This window comes from Poecilia reticulata, linkage group LG6 (assembly GCF_000633615.1).
Source record: "Poecilia reticulata strain Guanapo linkage group LG6, Guppy_female_1.0+MT, whole genome shotgun sequence".
Taxonomy (NCBI): Eukaryota; Metazoa; Chordata; class Actinopteri; order Cyprinodontiformes; family Poeciliidae; genus Poecilia; species Poecilia reticulata.
In genome coordinates, this window is record NC_024336.1 from 16,565,043 (window position 1) to 16,586,319 (window position 21,277).

A 21,277-nucleotide genomic window follows, 5' to 3' on the forward strand; every position below is an offset into this window, starting at 1 on the left:
ATGAAAGAGACGCAGGGGAGTGTTGACATTTCGTTTTATGAATGGAATAGATGTTTCTGTGAGAGCAGAATCGTTTCCTCCAAGACTGATGAACAAAAAAGCAACTCTACCGATAGTTCAGGTTCTAGAATTGTATTTATTTTTTAGTAATGTTTGGGTTTGGATTTGCTTGAAGCCGTGATTGCATTGCTTTTGAAAAATATCCACCATTTCAATCCAAGTCAGCAATTTGGATATGTGATGGTACAATAAGGAGTTTATATTTTACAGAATAGGATTAGTCAAATCTTCTACACAGAATAATGGAGTCTAAATAGAAAAATGATAAAGCATTGGTGTCATAGMGCTTTTATATTACAGACTGTAACTCTGTTGTGCTGGTTTACCCTTAACAAGAACTAGTTTCAAGCTTGATTCACACAGGAATTATTCACATTCAAAATTCAGAACTATTGGAACAAATGAAAAAAAAAATCAGAATGTGAAACTAGGATATTATCCAGATTCATTACACATAGAGAGAAGTATTTCAAGCTTTTATTTCTTGTAAATTTTATGATTATGGCTTACAGATAATGAAAAAAATYAGTGTAGAGTATATCATGAGATCAATAAGGATATCTTAAACTTAAATATCTTACTTCAGTAATGTTGGTTCATTTCTATGCACAACTTAAAGTGAACCTCAAGCACACCTAGATTCTATACTTCTCTACTCTTGATTTGCAAACTCTACTTCCATCGTAAAATGAGCGATGGGCCATTGAGAAACCGTACCCAGGGAAAGTTAGGACGTCTCTGGTTCAGGAGTGGCCTGCATGGAGAGTATTAAATTTGTATCTGTAAYTGCTCATGTGCTGACTTCACTTCTTGTGAAGCCACTTTTTACTTAACAGTCCTCTCGAGGCTGTGGTTATCCGTCTTGCTGATGCAATGTTTCCTATCATTCAACTTTCGATAAATATGTTTGCATTATATATGCTTGTAGCATATAGTTACATTCAAATCAATCTATGAAAAACATTAGATTTTACCTTAAAATTCCCAAATGTGTTTAAATTGTATTTTCTTTTGGAAAAATTTGTAACAGTGATGCAGTYTTTGGCTTTCAGTAACCATTTCGAAGTCCTTTCTCAAATTTGATTCTGTGGCATGACCCTAAACAAGTCCTTCATAATCGAACACCCTCCAATGTTTAAAAACCGTCTTTTCGTTGAGGGATGGTCAAAACTTATTCTGCAGTCATTGCAAATGTTTGATGGGAGTTGTTGGCATCAATGTTGCCGCAATCAGATGTCAGGTTGAATTTCTGCATAATGTGTTGCTGATTTTTGAAATCTTTTWGCCTTAATGCTGTCAAAAGAAAAAGACAAAAGGAAAAWGCAGACTAAAATGTCACACGCAAGCACTGCTTCTCAAAGCTACCGTTTGTGCTGCAGCTAAAGGAGTGAAGCTCAGATTCTATTGATTGAAAGTCAGGCAGCATTTTCTCYTGTYATGCTGAGGCTCTTTGAGTGGTCAGCAGAGTTTTGRCCAACTTTCTGGAAGAATTCGGTCCAAAATAAGGCTGCAGAGCATATTAAAAGCCTTTGCTATATGGATGGCAGTGTACATAATATTAATATTGTACAAAAATCCTTGGGTGCAAGCAAGGTGATTAAAATTTATACTTTTGCGTCAACCAAAATATTAGAGAAATCAATCTTTCTGCTGCCCACACCTGATTGGAAACATAGATGCTWYATCCCAGGAGTATTTTGAGCGTTATGATAGAATGGAAAGACTGAAGACAATATAGCAATATGTACCAATATTCCATATTTCATGTTTTCYTAATACTGTATTGTGCAGCCCTAATGCAAAACCAACAAACAATACCACTAGATTTCCAGCTGTTCACATTCTTCCTAAGCCACATCACCTCCCCAATAGCTTTTTCACTATGCGTTTACTTTTCCTCGCTAAAGCAAATCAGAGTTTAAGGAAGCCTTGTGTCTGTGTTTATTGACGATGAAAGACAAGTTGCATTATATTGCAACATTAAAGAAAGCAGGGAGTGCCAATAGATGGGTTATTACTGGAAATGCTAATCTTTATATCTGAAGACAAATCAAGTTATGCAAGTAACATGAGGTGTGATATCAGTGCAGCCTTTAATTGGTTGGATCATCTTTCCAGCACAGGCTTTTCACAGCCTCCTTTAATGGCAGACTCTGATATCTGAGCTGTATAATCATCTAGATACATGATGTGCAGCAATTAAGGGAAATGACAAGCTGCACATGGATTACTGATGCAATGATAGTGTAACAACCTACATGAAAAAAAAAAACTAATTTCAAGGAGCATTTTTGCAATTCATATTATAATTCATATATACTACAGTTATTCTGTTATTCTGATGCAATGCAGAATTGTAAGGGGAGAGAGTGTCCTCTGTTTTAAAATTTATAACCATGTCTTTTTTTTTTTTTTTGTGATTCTCACAGGGTTTAGGAACACTGTATCAAAACAAAGACCCAGCATGTCACTGAAGACTGAAAGTGACCACATTGCCACATGCATCTCAGTCAGTCTGATGATGATGTTACTGTAGGGTAATATTTCTTCGAAATATATATTTCCCACTGTGTGACTGTGTCACTTCGAGGTTGTCTGTTCATTTACTGCATATACACACMGCTGAAAGATATATAGATCGAGTGAAAAAGGCCTGCTGAGTAAGAAGGCTAAACAAAAACAACATGGTTTCTGCTGAAGAGTAAAATAAYGTTGAATCTTCCTTGATCAGCAGTCCGTGATGCGTTCATCTACATTTTATGGCATTCAATATACTAGTTGTAAGACAAAAAAGACCCCATTCCACAGATATTTGTAAAACTGTAAAACTAATGTTTTGAAAATGTCACGTTGGCACATGAGGAAGCAAATCTTGAGTGAAATTGTGGTGTTTTGATCCTCTCACCCTTCCTGAATTTACGGCTTAAAAGGTTGCAGGCCACATGCAATACACATACATGCAAGCAGCAGTTAAATKTAGCATTTATGAAATGAAATGTGTGATTTGAGCGGCTACGCTCAGGCTGAAGTGTAATCAGACCACCGCCACTGCAGTAGTGGGTGTGATGTGGCGTGCCACTGCGCCGAGAGGCATCGCTGCATTAGCATATTCATAGGACTTTGAATTTTTGATGAGAAACACGGAGTAGATGTGCTTTTAATCCTTTCCGTTTGTTTATTAAACATGTGTTTGTGGAGAAAGAAAACATATTAGACAAAATATTATTCATTACAGACTACTCTGTGCACATGTCTCAAGAGAGAATGTTAACCATGTAAAAATATTCTCTTCTTAATATTTCATATTTATTAACTAGTACAAACAAGAATGTAAAATGTTTGTTTTAACTTAAGCATTCAGCTGTCTTTAGTGGGAGTCAAGATGCCATCTTGACTTTTAACTCTACCTTGTAAAAATTGTCCATATCAGATTGCACGGACATCTGTTGTCCACGGTGCTCCTCTTGGAACCCAGATAGTTTTTCCTCAAATTTAGTTCCAGAACTAATTAAAATTCAAACTTTATCTTTCCTCTGGTGAAGTTATTTGTTGATTTCAATGTATTMTTGGACTCATRGTGAAACTGGAAAATGAAATTCTCCTTCAGCTTTCTAGAAAATACYCAAATGTCCAAAGGTTTTGGATCAAAACTGACTGATATTAGAGTCTGRTTATAATTTTATTCACCTTGAAAAAACCCCCCAACTTCTTCAATTTGAAGAATTTGAAGAAAACTGAGCCCAGCTCATACTACCACCATGTTTCACTGTGAGTAYGGTGTTCCTCCCACAATGTCCAGTGTTGTTTCTGTTAAACAGCCTTTTTGGAATTKCGGCCCAGAATTTCATGTCTGGTTCTGTCACAGTGGAGCACGCTATTTCAGAAGATTTAAAACATGTTTAGCTGGATGTTGATATTTCCTTTGAAAGAAAAAAAAAACAGTTTGTGCAATCCTACCTATTAGACCAGACATATAGAAATACCAGAGATTTTCCTCATGTTTTACAGCAGAATCAGCATTTGACAGAACTCCCTACAGTCCCTTTACTGTAATCTTGCTTTCAAAATCTTGATAGATTCCAAAATCAGTTTTAATTCTATATTTTCATTAATTTTAGACAAACATCCAGTTTCTCTTTTGTCAACATTTTAAATTATTGCTACACGTCTTCACTGCACCATGATACTTATACTATGTGGATGTTTGAGTTTTGGTGTTTATCAGACACTCCAGATTGAAAACATATTTTTTCTCAGGAAATTTTGCAAACAAAGGAATTGCAATACAATCACACATTTTTGTTGACCATGATCTTCAAACAGTTACTCAAGTTAAGTTCTTCATTCAAACTGATAAAAAAAACTAAAAACTTTGTATTTAAGAAAACCCAACAGATTACATTGAGTCATTGACTCAATTCACTCCTCCTTGATAAGCCGGTGCAGCAATCCTTCAACCTGAGCATTCATGTCGCAACAGTGGAGAGATAAATCTCCATTATTATTGTGTGTGCTTGTGCAGGTGTGTGTGATTCTGCCATCCTTTTTTATCATTATTTAATAGTTTTCTAAGCTAGTTGAATTTACTTGATTTATAGTGTGTGTGTCTGTGTCTCATTTAGGACTACTGTGTGAAAGAATATATCTTATTAGTTATCATCTATCACTTAATTAGCCTATTTTACATTGTGTAGTTTGCTAAATTAGGCACCTAGCTTTCCTGTGTCGCTCAGATGTTCCTGTGTGTTTTAGCTCTGGCACGTGTGGATGCATATTGATAATTAGGTTTGMTTAGAAATCACATTTTTCTTGTCCYTTTATGTTTCCTCRTCAATATGTCMTAGCTGYATGGCATTCTGSTGAAATAGTTCTATAGATGTTGGATGAACAGATACGTACACCTTCACATACATGCTCTTTCACACACAGGCAAACAAAGTARATGCTGATATTCGATTGGTGTTGTGCAATTTCATGTCCAATTTCCAAARCGATTCAATGTTCTCAAAATGCTCAAGATGAAATTATTTTAACCTTGAATTCATTTGTGTGTGAACACAATCATAGAGCAACACATATTACAAATAGTTGTCCTTAACTAGTATAAGAATAAAAAAGAGTCTCRGAACACATTAATTTTAAAGCTTGCCATGCCATTTTTGACCCACATTGTAGTATCCAATCACTTGTGCATTCTTTTTTTTTTTTTTTAATGGTCAGGAAGGATGTCTCATTAAATTTAGAATGTTTTGAATTTGTTAAACTGAATCATGCTTAAGCTATAATCATACCACAGCACMTTGGTTATTAAAATTCTACTTGAAATTGAAGGTTGTTTTTTTATTTTTCTCTACATCAAAACTTAAAATTATTTCTAGGTAGATTAAGCATGTCAGAGTTATTCATGCATTAGGAATCCTCCCCATTGCACCTAAATATAAACAAGAACATCTTGTAATAAATATATTCTCCACATCTTAGCAAAACTTTTTTAAGCTTTCACCTATTATTAACATTCCAGGGTATGAGGTTCAGGCAGCCTTGTAGAGCAAAATGTAGGATTTTTTTCATTAGGAGGAGACCACACAGCAACCAGCAGGGATCTACATGGGCGAGACTCACTCTAAAAGCCTCGGCCTTGTTAAAGAGGCTGGATTATTGATGGTGCATCAGTGGGCAGAAATAGAGAGTCGGGTGGGGAGGGGGGAATATCTGATGTAGGAGAGAAAAGGGTCATTTAGAGGGAAAAGAACAGTTCTTTAAAGGCATAGCGGTTTTAGAAAACAATGGAACAGCTTGTTATACTGACTACAGCTACAACTGTTTTTTTCCCCCCTTTTTTTTAGCATTTGTAAAATGTTAAAACTTCAAATGATCTACTGATCACTGGGGTTACTTTGAAGATCTCTTAGAAAATCCCAAATGTGGACTATATGTGTACAGTTTGGAGAAACACTTTGTAGTTTCAGTAAAAATGTAAACACCAGCAGAGTAAAGTAAAAACTGAATCAGAAAAGAAAATATTGATTTTGTTTTCCCCCCGTAAGCAAATCCTTAAAGCACTGGTTGTCACGCTTGGGGAAATATATGAACATTTTAATTTCAATTSAGTATTTTAGTGTGTTTGCATGATGTACCTATMATCTGTGAAGTCATGATAATGTTTTTGAAGACTATAGATGCCCTTAGCATTGTAAGAAAAACAGGCTACTCACAGCTTCTTTGAAAGTACCTTTCTTTATTAGAATATGTATAAAAAAATATATTTTGAGATGCTCCAGTTGCACCTTTTAGAAAAGAAAACCATTAAATTATTCTAACAAGTGCATGAGATTAGCCTCAAAMTATTGTCATGAAAAARTAGATTATGTGACTGCTCAAATTTCCAAAACTTACGTTCTGCATAAATAGCAAGAATATAAAAAATAGCTCCATTTCACTTTAATTTTTTTGTTGRGTTTTTTGTATATCCAAAGTCATGCCCRTCAAATATTATAATATTGTAATGCAATAAAATATGTGTTGCTCATGATGCGAACTAGTACATGTGYTTTGGAATACAGGGAATAGATTTGTTTTTMTTCAATAAGTGGCTAACCAGCTGATCAAAGCACAAGACTATCAGYTAAGTTTATCAGAAAATAGCTTAGACTGTCCTTCGACTGGCCCCACTTCAATGATTCAGCATGCAGAGGTGAGTGAATTATCTTAGAAACCACATCTGCATAGCATGATAAGTACATTTACTATTTGGTCACATCATGACCTTTATGGACAGAATGTGTAGGCACAGCCAAGATGTCTCCAGTTCTGTTGGTTTCATCAGATCATAGTATTCAGATTTTTCTGGAGCAGTTTGCATTTAAGAGTGAAGTGGCTGGGATGGTCTTGAACTGGAAAAGGGTCCAATGCCCTCATTTGTTTTTCCATTCCCCWAAATAATATAATGATATAATCATTTTGGGGAGTAATTAGTTATGAAGACATTACAATTTCTCTAAACTTGCACCTACAGCTATCTGGCAGCATTGATAGAGYATATTGCCTGGACTCTGTGTTACTATTATGTATTATTTAGAGGCAAATTCTTTATCAAGCAGGCCTTGCTCTTACTGTGGTGTATTCCTTGAATCTTTGGAGCAATTACTGGCTAAATTAGTCTCACTGGTGAAATTGCGCTCCATTAATCACAGGCTGTCCTCCCATTAAATGTGGGATCACGGATCATAGTGAGCCTATAATACATTACCAACAGTTTATACTTGCTGTTTATGAGTCCATCTTAACCGAGATGCAAAAATAAGGATTAGAACACAAATGCAGCACAGCACAGTCTCAGTGCTAAAGTCTCAAATTTGTATTAGTCACTCTCACAATGGCAGCAAAAGGAACTTTCAGACATMTAGTTTTGTTGCATTGCTCTTTTAACCACTTCRGTGTCAGACGGGCAATTGTCCATCTAATCCTCTAAGAGATGAGAGTGGCTATATAAACACAGCCTCAGCCTATTAGTGTCAGTCCAGGATTAACATCACAGAGGATGTAGGCAAAGACGAATGTGGAGGGGAATAGGGACTGAAGTGAGATATAGCTTTGTGGCAAAGCTGTTCACTGATCAAATGTGAAGGAAAAAAAAAAACAAGGATCAAATGTAACCAATAAGGTTTCGTACAATAACAAAAACTGTCAAAAATCAACCTTGTGCTCATTTTCCAAAAAGACAAAATACATCAAATAAAGTTTGAGCGAATTGGAGGATTTCAAGGTACATTAACAAGGTTTTCCAGTTTCTTATCTCTGTGACGCAACAATTTAAAGCAGTTAACCTTCATCATCAAAAAGTTATACCTAGTRCAACTGTGTACCTTAAGACCATATTTATGTATYCTAACCTGTCCTTCAACAGTTATTTTTTTGTCTGCCAGAGACAAAAATAACTTGATTTGATTTAAAAAAAAAAMMCCAAAATGTTACAAATATGTAGGACAATGAGTAAATGGTCTGTACTAATGCAATATTTTTTGCCATTGAGCCTTGTACTTCTCTGTGAAGGAATTTTGGCCCATTTATGTTTGTTTTAAATCAGCCATATTGAAGGTTTCTAGCATCATGAAGCAGCAATTTAATTGGATTTAAATTTGAAAATATGATTTTGTTGATTTCAGTCATGCAGGCTCAATGATGTTTTCCGGTTCTTTACCCTACTGCATAACCCAAGTTCACTTCAGGTCACAAACTAAATAACTAATTGTCAACGCAGACATGAAGTGGCAGACAGATGAAATGTATACCTCTAAAAATTGGGCACAAATTACTATAAAGACAAAATTACAAAATGGCAAAGTAGGAAAGTAGGACCAGCAACCCAACAAAATATATACATCAAAATTTGTTTTAAGGATTTATATTCTAGGAGACAAAAAAAAAACAACAACAAAACAACTCATTAATTATTTTATCTGTTTGTATTAATTTAATTTCCATTGGAAAAGGCCACCCAGCATRCTTTTTATGGTTAAAATTGTGGCAAGATTTTTACGTTGTATACCCTTGGTCTACTGCATTTCCCACTTAATATTGTCAACCTTGCTGTGTGTGTTGACTTTGTTATGCTAGTGGTTATTTCAGTATGTAGGTCATTTCATTTATTTTCTCCTTCATCACGAAGCATGATTCCAAAAATAAAACTTCATGACAACAAAAAAATAGTCACATTGATGTGAGTAACTCACCTGGGAACGACATTTTTTGGTTCCCAAGTAGATGAACATCAAAGAGGTTAGGACACAAACATTTCAACAAGTTTTGTGTTTTGACTTTAATTCCTCTGATATGTGTTTTCATATCCAAGGCAAAGTTCAAAAGCAAAACTTGACTTGAATGCTCTCACAAGCAGTCAATCTTCAAACGAATTCTTCAGTGGGGAAAAAGCACATCCAGCACAGTGAAAAAGTATTATTCCCCTAACATATATATTTTTTAACTTTGCTTATTTTTAAACACTTATTGACAACAAATTTTAATATCAGACAAAGGTAATCTGAGTAAATACAAAATCCACTTATTAGGGTGAAAAGCCTATTCAAACAATCCTCATCCAAATAAAAAAAACGAAAAAAAACTAAACATTTTCCTTATTAAGTCATATTTAAACACAATTAATTTTTAAGCAGCAAATCATTCCTCAGCCTAAGAAAATCAAGAATATGTTAGTGGTGGTGTGATGGTTTGGTTTCTTCTGTTGAACTTGTGACTAGAAATATTTTGGTTATATATTATATTATAATATGTCATTACAATCAACTGGCTCARACAAGGATCAGAACCTAAATAAATGACAATACAGTATAAAAATCTTCTTTAAAAAACTGATACAATATCAGAAATATGAAATATTTGRGAAATTTCAAKATTATTTCCAAATTTTAAACTAATAATCCGTTTTCATAGCTCTTCATCATGCATCCTCTGGCTGACTGGAGTGAGTTTAACAAGCGTGGGTTTACATGAACATTTTTCTAACTTGCACTTTGTTCTCCTCACAGTAAAATTAAATTAGCTCAAATTTATTGTGGTCCTTGCTCAATTTAACTTTATTGTCAATTGCTCATTTAGCTTTTATTGCCAAATGACACTACCTACATAACAGGTCATGGAGCCAGCAGTACCTCCCTGTAAACAAACGGATCCAGAGAAGAGATTTGCCCTTTGACTCTGAATGAAAATAAAGCGAAACAAGCTCAACAGCGGCTCAGTAAGATAGAAGCTGGTTTCATACTTTTCCGGCTTGTTGTTTATTTCCATGGATGACTGATTTCTCTCTATCTGTGGCCATTAAGGCCTTGCTTGCTCTGATGCTCACTGCCTGCATCATGCTTCCTGTAAGTCTGTCCTTTTGAGGTGGCTCTAATTGATGCAGACCAGTTTGTTTACACTTGTGCCTATTTATACTGAACGCTTCAGTGAGCTGAAGGAACAGAACAGAATATCCCNTTTTTTAACTTTGCTTATTTTTAAACACTTATTGACAACAAATTTTAATATCAGACAAAGGTAATCTGAGTAAATACAAAATCCACTTATTAGGGTGAAAAGCCTATTCAAACAATCCTCATCCAAATAAAAAAAAACGAAAAAAAAACTAAACATTTTCCTTATTAAGTCATATTTAAACACAATTAATTTTTAAGCAGCAAATCATTCCTCAGCCTAAGAAAATCAAGAATATGTTAGTGGTGGTGTGATGGTTTGGTTTCTTCTGTTGAACTTGTGACTAGAAATATTTTGGTTATATATTATATTATAATATGTCATTACAATCAACTGGCTCARACAAGGATCAGAACCTAAATAAATGACAATACAGTATAAAAATCTTCTTTAAAAAACTGATACAATATCAGAAATATGAAATATTTGRGAAATTTCAAKATTATTTCCAAATTTTAAACTAATAATCCGTTTTCATAGCTCTTCATCATGCATCCTCTGGCTGACTGGAGTGAGTTTAACAAGCGTGGGTTTACATGAACATTTTTCTAACTTGCACTTTGTTCTCCTCACAGTAAAATTAAATTAGCTCAAATTTATTGTGGTCCTTGCTCAATTTAACTTTATTGTCAATTGCTCATTTAGCTTTTATTGCCAAATGACACTACCTACATAACAGGTCATGGAGCCAGCAGTACCTCCCTGTAAACAAACGGATCCAGAGAAGAGATTTGCCCTTTGACTCTGAATGAAAATAAAGCGAAACAAGCTCAACAGCGGCTCAGTAAGATAGAAGCTGGTTTCATACTTTTCCGGCTTGTTGTTTATTTCCATGGATGACTGATTTCTCTCTATCTGTGGCCATTAAGGCCTTGCTTGCTCTGATGCTCACTGCCTGCATCATGCTTCCTGTAAGTCTGTCCTTTTGAGGTGGCTCTAATTGATGCAGACCAGTTTGTTTACACTTGTGCCTATTTATACTGAACGCTTCAGTGAGCTGAAGGAACAGAACAGAATATCCCCCTTTTTTTTTTTTTTTAGAAAGTTTTCTCTCTTTCTTTCCCCCTCTCTCTCTAACCAACACACAAGAATATATTCTGTGTGTGTCTTTCATTGTGAAGGGAAGCGCCAAATCACCTCCACCCCCCTGCTGCGCCTCAAAGCCTCGAGCTTGTATAGCCAACCCATTAAAAGTCATGTGTAATTGAAAAATGCTTCTTTTATCCGTGAACCTGAAAGTGCTAGTTTTTATTCAGGGCTATGCTGTATTGATTCAGCCCTTCTCTATCCTCCATGGTAGCAGACCTTGCTGCCCATGTGTGAATTGATATCATCAGGCTGGAATTTAATTCGGCATGCTTTTTCATGCGCACGTGTATCCACCTGATTTTGTTGAGATATTTCTGACACAGACTGGTGCATTACTGGAGATGCTTATGTTCATGGTCCACACATGAGAAGATGAGATTTATATTTTAGTACAGAACTGGTTGGTTTTTTTCTGTATTCTTTTATTGCATTCCTTCCCTTGGTATTACTTTCATTTTCACTCCGTCCTGCAAACTGAACAATGCCAGCCCAATCAATTCTCCGGCGCTGTTTCAGTCTGAGTTAGAACCTTTATCCGAGGCTAATCAATGCGGGTCAGATGTCCAGGCCTTCTGAGAAACAGGGGGTGAAAGCCGTAACAGCCCAGTCAACAGTCTTCTCAGATTTAGATTTATATCACTGACCTTTCCTCTGCAGAGCACACAGAATGAGAGTCGCTTAGGGCAGCTATTGCTTGGGATCCAGGGGCGGAAAATGGGGCCCTTCATTTTTATTAGCCTACTTCTCAACCATTTTTTTGTTTAATTGCTTAGTATGCCCATGTCCAGATTTTCTTTTTTCTTCGTTTCTATTCATTCACTTATGATTCTTTTTCACCATCTTTTTCTTGCACATGGACGATACCAGCTGATATTTTTATATACAGATATATATAAGAACAGATTACAAAATTTGGGGCAGAGGAAATGTCACAGTGGGTAAAAGCAAGATTTTTCTATTACTTTATAACAAACAGAAAATGATTAAGGCGTTCACAATTTAAATTGTATTTAGCTTTTAACACTAGTTAAAATGTCTGTCATTACTAACATTGCAGCATTTGTGCATTTTATCTAGAGAACGAACTTCACTCTGAAATGTCAGCATTTTTAAATCTATTATTTTCCCTGACAAACTGAGGTTGAAAGCTCCAAAGCATAGAATAAGATCACCTTTTCTGTACAGGAAGTCTTGTTCTCTCTTTGTCTTATGCAGCCTCCTTCTCACAAACTACACATACCCCTCTACATTTTGTTGAAGACACTTTTTGAAATAAAKTCTGACATCCCTCTGGTTCTTCTGAGTCTATTTCTCAACACCTTACTAATAGTATTATCTTCTTGCCTCCATACTAGCTTCCACACTGAAGAGTGATGTTGGGCTTAAATTTTGTGTTTTTACTATTTGACAAAAATTCTGAGTTTGGAGTCATAACTAGTTGGTCTTTAATCAGGGCTGACCAAGATGGCTTTGTCTCTCTAACTGTCCCCGATTACAACAGATATATTTTCCTCCAACAGTAAAGTGCTTGGCTTTATCTCTATGTTGAGTTTTGTAGCGACATTTACTTCTAATAGAGTTGGCCAAACAGGACTGAAGGGATATTTTAAGGAGACGCTAGGCCATMCGTATGCTTTAAAGTTTSMCATATTTTCTGTAGCTGCTGTCAAGAGTTAYAGTGTTTAGATTTTATGACCAAATAGGCTGTCCAGCAACTAACTACAAAATGAGCTACAAGCAAGATGTCTATTAAGCAGCTGAATGGAGGCAAGTTGCACCAGAAAGCCTGACTGCAAAACTAATATCAGATTATACTTATGTTTCTYTTGAAAGAGAAAAACAGCACTCATTATATTAAGTTATATATACYATAGTTAACAATCATATTACTTTATTTTGACAGCAGTATTTAAATTGTTTGCTTTTCTCTTTTTATTTAAAACAATTAGATCATGTTAAATATTTATGGTCTAAAACTTTTCGCAATTAAGGAATGTTTAAGTGATGGGAAGACCTATTTTTTATTTTTTTTCTCACTAATCTACCATTTTAGGGCACTCAAAATATAATTGTATTCATTGGCAGTTAGTTAATAAGAGAAAATGCAAAAAAAAAGCGCATGGTTTTGCATTAAATAATTCTAAATACAAATTAAATCAGATGTTATGATCAAACTGTTACAGTTAATGATTAATCATTGAATTATTTACATCATCAGCAGTTGGCATCAATTGGTCAATTTTTGTTGTTGTTGTTGCTGTTGTTTTGCATTACCGGCTAAAAAACTAATTGACCACAAAAAATCTGTGCAGCGCATTTGTGATTTTTATCTTCCTCCAGAGTGGAGGGTTTGTCTTCTCAATACTTTAAAAAGACAATCGTGAGCCAGAATATTGGAATGGTGTGAAAGAGTCATGGCTCTTCTTAAAACTACTGTAGCAATATTCAAGCATTAGCTGAAAAAAATGATCCTGCATGAACTAATTCTATAATTTCAGAATCCAGCAGTGGACCTAATATTGCATACCATTTGTCACCCAACGTGTACCAATTGTTCTACCTTATCTGCTGAAATTTCAGCAAAATATATGCAGCAGGTAATTTAATAATCAGTTGGAGTTTTATTCAGAACCACTGGGAAATTAGCCCTGAGTTTATGCCGAAAGTCCTTTTTCCCTTTTAAATTAGAATTAATGTGTGCTCTGAAAGATCACCAGCAACAAGAGCTGAACGGAAAAATTAGCAGGGAAGAAATTTCCCCTTGTGATTCGCTCAGGCTTTATTTAAAACAAGAAGAAACTTAAATGCTAATTAAAAAAGTATCTAGCCTGCGTCTCTAGCATCTATGATTTAACAGTCTGAATGTAACCTGAGAAGACGCGCAGAGRTAGAAAGAGGTCTGACTATGTGGAGAGGCTAAGATAGTATAGTCAATATTTACTCTGAGTAATTGGTCCACACTTCCTTCAGCAAGATACACAGCTGTCCAGAACCGTCCGTGCCTTATCTCCTTCTCTTCTCCCTCATACACACGCACTGTGTGGCCACGGTTTTACACAACAGTAAAGTTTTGCTGCTGTTCACAATGCTTCTAGCTACCCACAACATAAAAAGGTATAAAGATTGGTTATTTTACAGTGTGCATGGATACAGTCATTATAACTGTCAGATGGGAGTGTTGCAAACAACATTATTTCTGTTTTGACGTTATATGTAATGAGCTTGATACACTTACTTTCCTAATGAGTTCAAAYTTCTCGTTGGTAAACAACAGAAGCTTTCAGGCTTGTTACTGTACCACTTCAACAATGTAAGGTTTGGAATGAGATGCGTGCAGCTCGCCAGAAAATAGGGCTCCCAACCTGCCTACAAAAGACTTTCTGTTGGCATTATCAAAGACACATTGGAACAGATTAGCTGTCTGTCAAGCCTTCTTTCTCCTCTGCACTTTTTGGCCACACACAGTCCCTGTGCCATTCCGCCATGCCCTGAAAGCAACTTTCCAATTAACCCGCTGCCTCCCTGCAGCAGTCCTTTGAAGTTATTTTCGCATGGGTCTCTTACATTTGTTCTGCRTTCCTCTGAGTGGACATTTTTGGCGTGTTTTTCCCTGCAGTGCTGTCAACACTGAGAGGCCTTAATCAGACGTATTTTTGCATAAGCTTGTTTACCTGGGTACGTTCGTCAGTTTTATTCTTGATTTGAAGTCTGAAATGTGTAGGCTAGCAGCACCATCATTAATAAATTCAAAGAAATCAAGAACAGAGCAAGTCATCTTAATTCTGTGCACATTTTTGGTAAACTGTCTTTTGAAACAGAGTAACATGTTTCGACTTTATGTTGTAAATAACTATTGATTTTGTTTGACCTAATAATGGATTAGAATTGTGTTAAGACATTTACCTAGGGAGATAYGGCAAGAAAAATCAGGGTTTAATGAGATTTTAGCTACATTTTGGGAATAACTAGGAATACATTTAGAGTTTACAAATGGATTTAGAGATTCTCTAATCATTGTAAAATAATTTGATTCATATTTGACTAGTCCTTAGATTGTGTTTAGTTTATCCCTTTAGCTCAGCAGATATTTTAGCATCATTAGCAATTAAGTATTCTCAGTTTCCAGGCTAGATGTTGGCCATTCACAGTAATTTTAAAGCGCTTACAAAACATTCACATCATGTATGTCACTCTCTCTTTTGCCCACCAAGCACTCAGAAGCTGCCACTACAATAATTTACAAATGATCAGGACGTCATCCATGCTTATGCAGCATCGTATGTCAGCCAACATAACAGGCAGTTTTTGTTTGTCTGCTCTGTTGACTATCAACCAACTCAAGAACTACTTCCTGTGTTGCTTAAAAATGAGAGTCTCAAACATATAGATTATCAAGCTTAAAAAATTTGTCATGATATCCTGGCACAACAACTTAGACCAAAACAAATTTGGTCTAATTTGGGATTTAGAATTTCACTTTGGCAAGAAATATTCAGTTCAGTTTTTAAAATTACAAGATGTTGTTCCACATCTAATGGACATTGATTGTTTTAATTCCCACCAAGTATTAGTAACGTGTTAGGTAGGTACACTTGCCCTACAAGTATTTTACAGCACTGTCATATTGTGTAAATCCTTTTTCTGGTGAAGCTGAGCAAATAACACCAAAATATGAAAAAGACAGCAGAGATRGTAGGATTTCTGGTTGGAACTATAAGCTGAAATTTGGCCCTTTTTGTTTGTCAATTACTTCCCAAATGTGAATGTGTAATCTTTTGCTTCATGTGAATAACTACCTAAAATTGCTTCTCTGTATGGTGACCTTTAATTTGAGCGATGTTCATTTTGCAGTCGTGCTCCTCTCCCAGTGCAGACCCGCTGCTGGCCACTCACAGTGCTTACAAAACATTCATATCTCGTCTGTCACCCTGACACAGCACTCAAAAGGCTGCCACCATAATAATTTGAATGTGGTGAGGGCACTTATTTTAGCTGATGTATTGTGCCTCTAAACTTAACGGAGCTTTTCTATTTTTTTTATGCTAGGAAGGCTTCCTTCACTGTTGTTAGTTTTTGTAGTGATATTACGCATTGAGATTAACAGGTTAAATGGTAAGCTTAATTTCTTAATTAATATCTGAAATAAATAAATAAATAAATAACACCATTTGGAAAATTGTAAAAATGTGTAGATAAAGATGGGAACGCTGTATCCTTCTGAGCTGGATCTGTGCAATGCAATGCAATTCTCAAATCTAAACATCTTACTAAATAATATATCTAAACACAGAGGGTCTTAAAAAAATACACCTTTTTCTTTCCTTTATTGTGTTTACATTCAGAAATGAAAATATGTTTTCAAGTCACCTTTTAAGCTATTTCTTSACTTTGCATGTCAGCAGGAAATATCTTATTGACAGCCACAAATTTACTCGTGAACCGACAGAAGTCKGGATTCGTACATGATAACATTTTTTCCAACCACCCTTGTCACAAGTAAGGTGTTGTTTACATGAAATAGTCTGCAACATTTCTTGTGACTGATGCAATTTTGTTATCTCAAAACAAGCATAACACAGATTAAACTGCCACAGAGCAATAACACCCATTCTAAGACATTTTGTGAAAGCAGCAATTGCATTTTTTTWAAATATTGTAAATCTGKAGTAAGGGTGAAGATAGACATAATAGAAATTATAACACTATTKTTAAATTTTTGTTTTTTTTGTTTGTGTCAATTGTCAGATGGAAAATTTCTAAATTGCAAAAGCCAAAACAGAACTTTACATCATCTCAACAGATTATCAGAAAGGTGGTGCCGTTTAAGTGAGGAGCTGTAGATAGTTTCTGGTGTCTGCAAAGGTAACAAGCAGCAGAGGTGGGACTGATGTAAAAATAAGATTGTTCTCCCATCAGTTATTCCGCCTGTCTGTTTGTACTGAGCTAATATGAGTTATCTGTAATGTCAGTGAAAACTCTGAACACAATCTCATTGTTCATTTGTATATTGAGTGTGACCAATTTTGTTATCAARCATACATCGCTGTTATTGTGTCATTGAAACATTAAATGTAGAAGAAAACAAAAAAATCCCTTTGTSCTAAGTGCATTTGTTTGTCGCATGTGTTTTTGTGAACATTTTACCTACAACTAGGCTTGGCTCGATTGTGAAATTTTCAACATTCACTGGAAAGGAATTGTATATATACATTGAATGCAAACATTTTTAATTCCAGTTGTCTTTTCCTTTTTGCAAGTTTAATCAAAATAAAAATGCTTCTGCTGCCATGTAGTATAACTARACTAACAGAAAATCAAGCTATCTAAAAATCAGATAGAAAATCAGAAAATCAAGCTATCCATTTCATATGCACACATAGTCATGTTCATGACTGTGGGGCGCTCTCATGTTTCCCGTCAGTAGTTAGTTGGTCGGAGGCGCAGTACAGGACAGGTCTCATGTTCAAGACATTAAACCATTCAGGCACACTAGCATAGCACTCATGTTTATAGATAATTAATATTTTTGCAATGCTGGCAATTAATATTTTTGCTTTATTGTTTTTTTTATTGTTCTAAAATATTCAATTATTAAACCATACAAAATATTTTTAAACACAAAATAATGAAGCTACTAAATACAGTTTTGAGGTTAACTAATCAGAAAAGTGACAAACTTTGCACTTTTTTTTAATTAATTAATCTCTTGCCCTGACACTAAATTGCAGTTGCTGTAGAAAGTTCAACTTTGTTCTGATCACCTTTTAACGGCAGGTTCACCTTTTGCATCTCATTCTGAATTTACATGAAGTGGCCCTTTGGTGGACCATAGTTTTGACGCTTCAGGATAAGAGTTCTCCGTTCTGTCCAGAACTCCTCATTACTGTCACATAGCTTTGTTTACGAGTGAAACTGCTCGCCGCACAGTGTCAACCCTCAGCCAAAAGGTCATGTTTCACATTCCAGCCTATTATGCTGCAGCTGCACTGCGTCAACTAGATCGGGCCCAACCTCGCTTAGCGTGCATTCTTTGTGTGAAAGTGTCTATTTCTGGTATGTATGGGAATCAGTGCATCTACGTGCTCTGTGTATGTGAGTGTTTACCAGTGTTTGGGTTATTATCTCTTTTCCATTAAGATAGTGCCTCACTTTAAAGGAATAGTTTTGCCAACCGTACTGTTATTCCTGAAAGACCTTCTCAGTTTAAGTATTAATTTTTCTGGCTTTTTTTCCCCTTCTGCTTTTTAAACAAAAGCTTTCCACTTAATATGTTTATGCCTTCAAGAGAGTCAGATCATAAAGGTTATGCGTTTTCACTGTGCTGCTGATGCATCCTTAATTGATTTATTTATGGAGTGAAGAAATTGTAAAATACTCTCTCTCTCTCTTTTTTTCCCCYCAAATCAGAGAGCCAAAAGCTTCCTGGAAATAACTTCACCACTGAGTGTAACAGYCCTGGGAACTTCATGTGTGGAGATGGAATGTGCGTCCCAAGTGACTGGCAGTGTAACAAAGTGCAAAACTGCGTTGACGGGAGCGACGAGAGAGACTGTCGTAAGTTCAAGCTTAAACCTCATTATCAAGACCTGCTGTAGAGCTTTCTAGCTGTGTCTTAAAGTGCTAATGCCAGTTTGCCTACTTAGAGCCGAGTAGTGNCTAAGTGCATTTGTTTGTCGCATGTGTTTTTGTGAACATTTTACCTACAACTAGGCTTGGCTCGATTGTGAAATTTTCAACATTCACTGGAAAGGAATTGTATATATACATTGAATGCAAACATTTTTAATTCCAGTTGTCTTTTCCTTTTTGCAAGTTTAATCAAAATAAAAATGCTTCTGCTGCCATGTAGTATAACTARACTAACAGAAAATCAAGCTATCTAAAAATCAGATAGAAAATCAGAAAATCAAGCTATCCATTTCATATGCACACATAGTCATGTTCATGACTGTGGGGCGCTCTCATGTTTCCCGTCAGTAGTTAGTTGGTCGGAGGCGCAGTACAGGACAGGTCTCATGTTCAAGACATTAAACCATTCAGGCACACTAGCATAGCACTCATGTTTATAGATAATTAATATTTTTGCAATGCTGGCAATTAATATTTTTGCTTTATTGTTTTTTTTATTGTTCTAAAATATTCAATTATTAAACCATACAAAATATTTTTAAACACAAAATAATGAAGCTACTAAATACAGTTTTGAGGTTAACTAATCAGAAAAGTGACAAACTTTGCACTTTTTTTTAATTAATTAATCTCTTGCCCTGACACTAAATTGCAGTTGCTGTAGAAAGTTCAACTTTGTTCTGATCACCTTTTAACGGCAGGTTCACCTTTTGCATCTCATTCTGAATTTACATGAAGTGGCCCTTTGGTGGACCATAGTTTTGACGCTTCAGGATAAGAGTTCTCCGTTCTGTCCAGAACTCCTCATTACTGTCACATAGCTTTGTTTACGAGTGAAACTGCTCGCCGCACAGTGTCAACCCTCAGCCAAAAGGTCATGTTTCACATTCCAGCCTATTATGCTGCAGCTGCACTGCGTCAACTAGATCGGGCCCAACCTCGCTTAGCGTGCATTCTTTGTGTGAAAGTGTCTATTTCTGGTATGTATGGGAATCAGTGCATCTACGTGCTCTGTGTATGTGAGTGTTTACCAGTGTTTGGGTTATTATCTCTTTTCCATTAAGATAGTGCCTCACTTTAAAGGAATAGTTTTGCCAACCGTACTGTTATTCCTGAAAGACCTTCTCAGTTTAAGTATTAATTTTTCTGGCTTTTTTTCCCCTTCTGCTTTTTAAACAAAAGCTTTCCACTTAATATGTTTATGCCTTCAAGAGAGTCAGATCATAAAGGTTATGCGTTTTCACTGTGCTGCTGATGCATCCTTAATTGATTTATTTATGGAGTGAAGAAATTGTAAAATACTCTCTCTCTCTCTTTTTTTCCCCYCAAATCAGAGAGCCAAAAGCTTCCTGGAAATAACTTCACCACTGAGTGTAACAGYCCTGGGAACTTCATGTGTGGAGATGGAATGTGCGTCCCAAGTGACTGGCAGTGTAACAAAGTGCAAAACTGCGTTGACGGGAGCGACGAGAGAGACTGTCGTAAGTTCAAGCTTAAACCTCATTATCAAGACCTGCTGTAGAGCTTTCTAGCTGTGTCTTAAAGTGCTAATGCCAGTTTGCCTACTTAGAGCCGAGTAGTGSTGTTTCAACTCTTGGACCTTTCTCAGCACAAAGCGTTGCAGTYTTTAYTGCTCTTCCTACCCGGTCCACAGAGCCACCAGGGCCAGTAGAACCTAATTCTCTGCCGACATAAATTARCTTCCCTCCTCACATTGCCCTCCCCCACTGCAAGCATCCTACTCCTTTTTCCTTCATCCCTTTAGCCTCTGTTTAGTACCATGGCAAAACATAATACCATCAAAGACAAGACCAATTACTTCTGTATGTGGAAATAGGAACACATAATTTTACTCTAAGGCAACTGTTTGGCTCATTTTGATCTTTGCATTTAGCTGGCTCTCATCCCTCTGGTTTTCTGCTCCTCCTTTTTTTCTCCCTCCCAACGTACTTTGAGCTCCACGCAAAGATGGGATTGCTGATGGAGATCGATTTTGAGTTTCTAAGACGAACTGAAATCCCTCTCACCCTGTTCATTTATTTCTCTGTGTATCAGCGTCCTCCTAATTTATCTTATTTGATGGTTTTGGTTTCTAATTTGCTTTGTAGAAGCTGTTCTGTTAAAAACATTAAGACCACTTCTTAAAGGAATTTTACTCGTTTTACCTGACTAAATCCGTTTGGTAAGAAAAACTAAATTACAAATGGCTCATCCTCTCTTCTGTCACTTCTCTTCATTTTCTGTTCTCTCCCCCCTCTAGCTGTCTTTTCTMYCTCAGTTGTCTTGTGGGCAGTTTAGGGAACAGGAAGACAACTCTTGACAGTGTCCCATAGCGCATCAGTACAAAGAAACATGCGCACGGCTTTGTGTCATCAGTCATTTAAGTCTGCKGTGACTTTTTTTCTACAGATTGCAGATTTTCATCTCGCTTTTAGAGCTGCACTAAGATTCTGTGACCCCAGCCTGTTTTGCCTTCCAGCCTTGGGTAGTCATTAATTATTGATAACCA

General features: G+C 36.1%; 1 protein-coding gene across 1 annotated transcript in view; it reads left to right on the forward strand.

The window, feature by feature from the left end:
* Positions 1-20,107: 20,107 nt before the first annotated feature.
* Positions 20,108-21,277, forward strand: part of ldlrad3 (low density lipoprotein receptor class A domain containing 3) — a 74,227-nt gene continuing 73,057 nt past the window's right edge. Inside the window, exon 1 of the mRNA XM_008411524.1 lies at positions 20,108-20,249. Coding sequence (XP_008409746.1) covers positions 20,162-20,249 — 88 coding nt within the window. The 5' untranslated portion in view covers positions 20,108-20,161. The remainder of the gene's footprint in view (positions 20,250-21,277) is intronic.